The sequence below is a fragment of the Salmo salar genome, chromosome 12, assembly GCF_965601325.2.
Source record: "Salmo salar chromosome 12, fSalSal1, whole genome shotgun sequence".
Classification (NCBI taxonomy): domain Eukaryota; kingdom Metazoa; phylum Chordata; class Actinopteri; order Salmoniformes; family Salmonidae; genus Salmo; species Salmo salar.
Genome location: NC_138302.1, coordinates 5,532,501 through 5,540,000, shown reverse-complemented (window position 1 = coordinate 5,540,000; position 7,500 = coordinate 5,532,501). Strand labels below are relative to the sequence as shown.

The window sequence follows — 7,500 nt, the reverse complement described above, 5'->3', positions numbered from 1 at the left end:
CAATTTTCTTACCGCCCCAATAGGTCCACAGACGATGCAATCGCCATCACACTGCCCACTGCCCTAATCCATCTGGACAAGAGGAATACCTATGAACAAATGCTGTTCATTGACTACCGCTCAGCATTCAACAGCATAGTACCCTCCAAGCTCATCATTAAGCTGGAGTCCATGGGTCTCAACCCCTGCCATGTGCAACTGGGTCCTGGACTTCCTGACGGGCCGCCCCCAGGTGGTGAAGGTAGGAAACAACATCTCCACTCCGCTGATCCTCAACACTGGGGCCCCACAAGGGTGCATGCTCAGCCCGCTCCTGTACTCCCTGTTCACCCATGACTGCGTGGCCATGCACGCCTCCAACTCAATCATCAAGTTGCAGATGACACTACAGTGGTAGACTTGATTACCAACAACAACGAGACATCCTACAAGGAGAAGGTGAGGGCCCTCGGAGTGTGGTGTCAGGAAAATAACCTCTCACTCAATGTCAACAAAACAAAAGAGATGATTGTGGACTTCAGGAAACAGCAAAGGGAGCACCCCCATATCCACATCGACAGGACAGCAGTGGAGAAGGTGGAAAGTTTTAAGTTCCTCTGTGTACATATCACCGACAAACTGAAATGGTCCACGCACACAAACAGTGTGGTGAAGAAGGCGCAATAGCGCCTCTTCAACCTCAGGAGGCTGGAGAAATTTGGCTTGGCACCTAAAACCCTCACAAACTTTTACAGATGCACAATTGAGAGCATCCTGTTGGGTTGCATCACCGCCTGGTATGGCAACTGCACCGCCCACAACCGCAAGGCTCTCCAGATGATAGTGCAGTCTGAACAACGCATCACCGAGGGCAAACTACCTGCCCTCCAGGACACCTACAGCACCCGATGTCACAGGAATGCTATAAAGATCATTAAGGGCAACAACCACACGAGCCACTGCCTGTTCACCCCGCTTCCATCCAGAAGGCGAGGTCAGTACAGGTGCATCAAAGCTGGGACAGAGAGATTGAAAAACAGCTTTCATCTCAAGGCGATCAGACTGTTATATAGCCATCACTAGCACAGAGAGGTGGCTGCCTACCTACAGACTTGATATCATTGACCACTTTAATAAATGGAACACTACATATCTTGCATTTCTTATCTCTTAAGTATATACTGTATACTGCATCCTACACTATCTATTCTTTACTATCTATTGCATCTTAGCCGCTCTGTCACTGCTCATCCATATATTTATATGTATATATTCTCATCCCATTCCTTTACTAGATTGTGTGTATCAGGTTTTGTTGTGGAATTTGTTATATATTACCTGTTAGATACTGCTGCACTGTGAGACAGACAGACAGACAGACAGACAGACAGACAGACAGACAGACAGACAGACAGACAGACAGACAGACAGACAGACAGACAGACAGACAGACAGACAGACAGACAGACAGACAGACAGACAGACAGACAGACAGACAGACAGACAGACAGACAGACAGACAGGTACCTGTTCTGTAGGGCTTCAGGTAGAGTCAGGGGGATCTGGTAGTAGATGAGGCCGACCAGCAGAGCGAAGAAGATGTTAAGGGCAAGCTGAGCGTACGATGTCTGGGGGTTCCTGAGAGAGTTCATCACCGTACGACCACACACTATCCTTATCTACAGAACACATACACACAGTCACACACTATCCTCCTCTACAACACATGATATAATAATACACAACCACACATCTAGAGAACACTTTTCATACAGTGCAAGGTTGCCCAAAGTTCATCATGAGTTTACAACTTAATTAATGATAAACTCAGAGCACACAAACAAACACACAAACACTCCATATTAACTCTCAGCTCTACAGTTCTAGAATCCTCCACTCTATAGTTCTAGAACTCTCGCTGTGCGGGTTCAGACAGAGCTCAGTGATTAGCTGACCTGGTACCAGAAGGAGGTGACGTAGTCGGCCTTCTGTCCCTGACCTCCAACCCCTCCCTCCAGACCCTGGGTCAAATGGTCCAGCTCCTCCACCACCCTCTGGTACTGAGCCGACTGTCTGTAGCTCACTGCCAGAAGGTTGCTGTTGTCACAGTTCTCCTCTAGAGAGGGGAGGAGAGGTTAGGGTCAGTAGGGTTTAGGGTCTATAGGGGTTAGTGTCTACAGGGGTTAGTGTCTACAGGGGTTAGTGTCTACAGGGGTTAGTGTCTACAGGGGTTACGGTCTGTGGGGGTTAGTGTCTACAGGGGTTAGTGTCTGTAGGGGTTAGTGTCTGTAGGGGTTAGGGTCTGAAGGGTTTAGAGTCTACAGGGGTTAGGGTCTACAGGGGTTTGGGTCTATGGGGTTAGTGTCTGTAGGGGTTAGTGTCTACAGGGGTTAGTGTCTATAGGGGTTACGGTCTGTAGGGGTTAGTGTCTACAGGGGTTAGTGTCTGTAGGGGTTAGGGTCTGTAGGGGTTAGGGTCTACAGGGGTTAGGGTCTGTAGGGGTTAGTGTCTGTAGGGGTTAGGGTCTACAGGGGTTAGTGTCTACAGGGGTTAGTGTCTACAGGGGTTAGTGTCTGTAGGGGTTAGGGTCTGTAGGGGTTAGGGACTGTAGGGGTTAGGGTCTACAGGGGTTAGGGACTGTAGGGGTTAGGGTCTGTAGGGGTTAGTGTCTACAGGGGTTAGTGTCTGTAGGGGTTAGGGACTGTAGGGGTTAGTGTCTACAGGGGTTAGTGTCTGTAGGGGTTAGGGACTGTAGGGGTTAGTGTTTTTGGGGTTAGGGTCTGTAGGGGTTAGTGTCTACAGGGGTTAGTGTCTATAGGGGTTAGGGTCTGTAGGGGTTAGGGTCTACAGGGGTTAGGGTCTACAGGGGTTAGGGTCTGTAGGGCTTAGGGTCTGTAGGGGTTAGAGTCTGTAGGGGTTGGGGTCTACAGGGGTTAGTGTCTACAGGGGTTAGAACTCTCGCTGTGCGGGTTCAGACAGAGCTCAGTGATTAGCTGACCTGGTAGGGTCAGTAGGGTTTAGGGTCTGTAGGGGTTAGTGTCTACAGGGGTTAGTGTCTACAGGGGTTAGTGTCTACAGGGGTTAGTGTCTGTAGGGGTTAGTGTCTGTAGGGGTTAGGGTCTGTAGGGGTTAGGGTCTGAAGGGGTTAGGGTCTGAAGGGGTTAGGGTCTGTAGGGTTTAGGGTCTACAGGGGTTAGGGTCTACAGGGGTTTGGGTCTATGGGGTTAGGATCTGTAGGGGTTAGTGTCTACAGGGGTTAGTGTCTATAGGGTTACGGTCTGTAGGGGTTAGTGTCTACAGGGGTTAGGGTCTGTAGCGGTTAGGGTCTGTAGGGGTTAGTGTCTGTAGGGGTTAGTGTCTGTAGGGGTTAGGGTCTGTAGGGGTTAATGTCTACAGGGGTTAGTGTCTACAGGGGTTAGGGTCTACAGGGGTTAGTGTCTATAGGGGTTAGGGTCTACAGGGGTTAGTGTCTGTAGGGGTTAGGGTCTATAGGGGTTAGGGTCTGTAGGGGTTAGGGTCTACAGGGGTTAGGGTCTACAGGGGGTAGGCTCTGTTGAGGTTAGGGTCTGTAGGGGTTATGGACTGTAGGGGTTAGGGTCTACAGGGGTTAGGGACTGTAGGCGTTAGTGTGTACAGGGGTAAGGGTCTATAGGGGTTAGGGACTGTAGGGGTTAGGGACTGTAGGGGTTAATGTCTACAGGGGTTAGGGTCTATAGGGGTTAGGGTCTGTAGGGGTTAGGGAATGTAGGGGTTAGGGTCTGTAGGGGTTAGGGTCTGTAGGGGTTAGTGTCTGTAGGGGTTAGTGTCTGTAGGGGTTAGGGTCTGTAGGGGTTAGGGTCTGTAGGGGTTAGGGTCTACAGGGGTTAGGGTCTGTAGGGGTTAGGGTCTGTAGGGGTTAGGGTCTGTAGGGGTTAGGGTCTGTAGGGGTTAGTGTCTACATGGGTTAGGGTCTATAGGGGTTACGGTCTGTAGGGGTTAGTGTCTGTAGGGGTTAGTGTCTACAGGGGTTAGGGACTGTAGGGGTTAGGGACTGTAGGGGTTAGGGTCTACTGGGGTTGGGACTGTAGGGGTTAGGGTCTGTAGGGGTTAGGGACTGTAGGGGTTAGGGTCTACAGGGGTTAGGGACTGTAGGGGTTAGGGTCTACAGGGGTTGGGACTGTAGGGGTTAGGGTCTGTAGGGGTTAGGGACTGTAGGGGTTAGGGTCTGTAGGGGTTAGGGTCTGTAGGGGTTAGGGTCTGTAGGGGTTAGGGACTGTAGGGGTTAGGGACTGTAGGGGTTAGGGTCTGTAGGGGTTAGGGACTGTAGGGGTTAGGGTCTACAGGGGTTAGGGACTGTAGGGGTTAGGGTCTGTAGGGGTTAGTGTCTACAGGGGTTAGTGTCTACAGGGGTTAGGGTCTGTAGGGGTTAGTGTCTGTAGGGGTTAGGGTCTGTAGGGGTTAGGGACTGTAGGGGTTAGGGTCTACAGGGGTTAGGGACCGTAGGGGTTAGGGTCTGTAGGGGTTAGTGTCTACAGGGGTTAGTGTCTACAGGGGTTAGGGTCTGTAGGGGTTAGTGTCTGTAGGGGTTAGGGTCTACAGGGGTTAGTGTCTACAGGGGTTAGTGTCTGTAGGGGTTAGTGTCTGTAGGGGTTAGGGTCTGTAGGGGCTAGGGACTGTAGGGGTTAGGGTCTACAGGGGTTAGGGACTGTAGGGGTTAGGGTCTGTAGGGGTTAGTGTCTACAGGGGTTAGTGTCTGTAGGGGTTAGGGACTGTAGGGGTTAGTGTCTATGGGGTTAGGGTCTGTAGGGGTTAGGGTCTACAGGGGTTAGTGTCTACAGGGGTTAGTGTCTACAGGGGTTAGTGTCTACAGGGGTTAGGGTCTACAGGGGTTACGGTCTGTAGGGGTTAGTGTCTACAGCGGTTAGTGTCTACAGGGGTTAGGGTCTATAGGGGTTAGGGTCTACAGGGGTTAGGGTCTGTAGGGGTTAGGGTCTACAGGGGTTAGTGTCTGTAGGGGTTAGGGACTGTAGGGGTTAGTGTCTACAGGGGTTAGGGTCTATAGGGGTTAGGGTCTACAGGGGTTAGGGTCTGTAGGGGATAGGGTCTGTAGGGGTTAGGGTCTATGGGGTTAGGGTCTGTAGGGGTTAGGGTCTGTAGGGGTTAGGGTCTGTAGGGGTTAGGGTCTATGGGGTTAGGGTCTGTAGGGGTTAGGGTCTACAGGGGTTAAGGTCTATAGGGGTTTGGGTCTATGGGGTTAGGGTCTACAGGGGTTAGGGTCTGTAGGGGTTAGGGTCTGTAGGGGTTAGGGTCTGTAGGGGTTAGTGTCTGTAGGGGTTAGGGTCTACAGGGGTTAGGGACTGTAGGGGTTAGGGACTGTAGGGGTTAGGGACTGTAGGGGTTAGGGACTGTAGGGGTTAGGGTCTGTAGGGGTTAGGGTCTGTAGGGGTTAGTGTCTGTAGGGGTTAGGGTCTGTAGGGGTTAGTGTCTACAGGGGTTAGGGACTGTAGGGGTTAGGGTCTGTAGTGGTTAGGGTCTGTAGGGGTTAGGGTCTACATGGGTTAGTGTCTACAGGGGTTAGTGTCTGTATGGGGTTAGGTACTGTAGAGGTTAGGGACTGTAAAGGTTAGTGTCTGTAGTGGTTAGTGTCTGTAGGGGTTAGGGTCTACAGGGGTTAGTGTCTGTAGGGGTTAGGGTCTGTAGGGGTTAGTGTCTGTAGGGGTTAGGGTCTGTAGGGGTTAGGGTCTGCAGGGGTTAGTGTCTGTAGGGGTTAGGGTCTGTAGGGGTTAGTGTCTACAGGGGTTAGTGTCTACAGGGGTTAGTGTCTACAGGGGTTAGGGTCTACAGGGGTTAGGTTCTGTAGGGGTTAGGGTCTACAGGGGTTAGGGTCTGTAGGGGTTAGTGTCTACAGGGGTTAGGGTCTGTAGGGGTTAGGGTCTGTAGGGGTTAGTGTCTACAGGGGTTAGTGTCTACAGGGGTTAGGGTCTGTAGGGGTTAGTGTCTACAGGGGTAAGGGTACCATAGTTAAATGAAGTGATGTCCAGTGTAGACTGAGCCTCTCCGTTAGTGATGTCTAGGAAGAAGTCAGATGGGTTGTTGAACGGCTCACAGTGATACCCTGCAACACAACAACAACAACAGCAGTGATGCCCTGCAACACAACAACAACATCAACAACAGTGATGCCCTGCAACACAACAACAACATCAACAACAGTGATACCCTGCAACACAACAACAACAACAACAACAACAGTGATACCCTACAACAGAACAACAACAACAACAGTGATACCCTGCAACACAACAACAACAACAGTGATGCCCTGCAACACAACAACATCAACAGTGATACCCTGCAACACAACAACAACAACATCAACAACAGTGATACCCTACAACAGAACAACAACAACAACAGTGACACCCTGCAACACAACAACAACAACAGTGATACCCTGCAACACAACAACAACAACATCAACAACAGTGATACCCTGCAACACAACAACAACAACAGTGATACCCTGCAACACAACAACAACAACAACAGTGACACCCTGCAACACAACAACAACAACAGTGATACCCTGCAACACAACAACAACAACATCAACAACAGTGATACCCTGCAACACAACAACAACAACAGTGATACCCTGCAACACAACAACAACAACAACAACAGTGATAACCTACAACACAACAACAACAACAGTGATACCCTGCAACACAACAACAACAACAACAGTGATACCCTGCAACACAACAACAACAACAACAGTGATACCCTGCAACACAACAACAACAACAACAACAGTGATACCCTGCAACACAACAACAACAACAACAAAAGTGATACCCTACAACACAACAACAACAACAACAATGATACCCTGCAACACAACAACAACAACAATAACCACAGTGATGCCCTGCAACACAATAACAACAACAACAGTGATACCCTGCAACACAACAACAACAACAACAGTGATGCCCTGCAACACAACAACATCAACAACAGTGATACCCTGCAACACAACAACAACAACATCAACAACAGTGATACCCTGCAACACAACAACAACAACAACAGTGATACCCTGCACCACAACAAGAACAACAACAGTGATGCCCTGCAACACAACAACATCAACAACAGTGATACCCTGCAACACAACAACAACAACATCAACAACAGTGATACCCTGCAACACAACAACAACAACAACAGTGATACCCTGCAACACAACAACAACAACAACAACAGTGATACCCTGCAACACAACAACAACAACAGTGATACCCTGGAACACAACAACAACAACAGTGATGCCCTGCAACACAACAACAACAACAACAACAATGATACCCTGCACCACAACAACAACAACAACAACAGTGATACCCTGCAACACAACAACAACAACAACAGTGATACCCTGCACCACAACAACAACAACAACACAACAACAACAACAACAACAGTGATACCCTGCAACACAACAACAACAACAACAACAACAACAGTGATACCCTGCAA

The 7,500-nt window shown here is 49.7% G+C and overlaps 1 protein-coding gene across 5 annotated transcripts in view; it reads right to left on the bottom strand.

The window, feature by feature from the left end:
* Window positions 1-7,500, bottom strand: part of abcg2b (ATP-binding cassette, sub-family G (WHITE), member 2b) — a 35,086-nt gene that overhangs the window by 4,477 nt on the left and 23,109 nt on the right. For all 5 annotated transcript variants that reach the window (XM_082958478.1, XM_082958479.1, XM_082958482.1 and 2 more), the window contains 3 exons: window positions 5,975-6,073; window positions 1,935-2,095; window positions 1,507-1,658 (listed from right to left, as the gene is read on the bottom strand). In XM_082958478.1, the coding sequence (XP_082814604.1) occupies window positions 1,507-1,658; window positions 1,935-2,095; window positions 5,975-6,073 (412 nt within the window). The remainder of the gene's footprint in view (window positions 1-1,506; window positions 1,659-1,934; window positions 2,096-5,974; window positions 6,074-7,500) is intronic.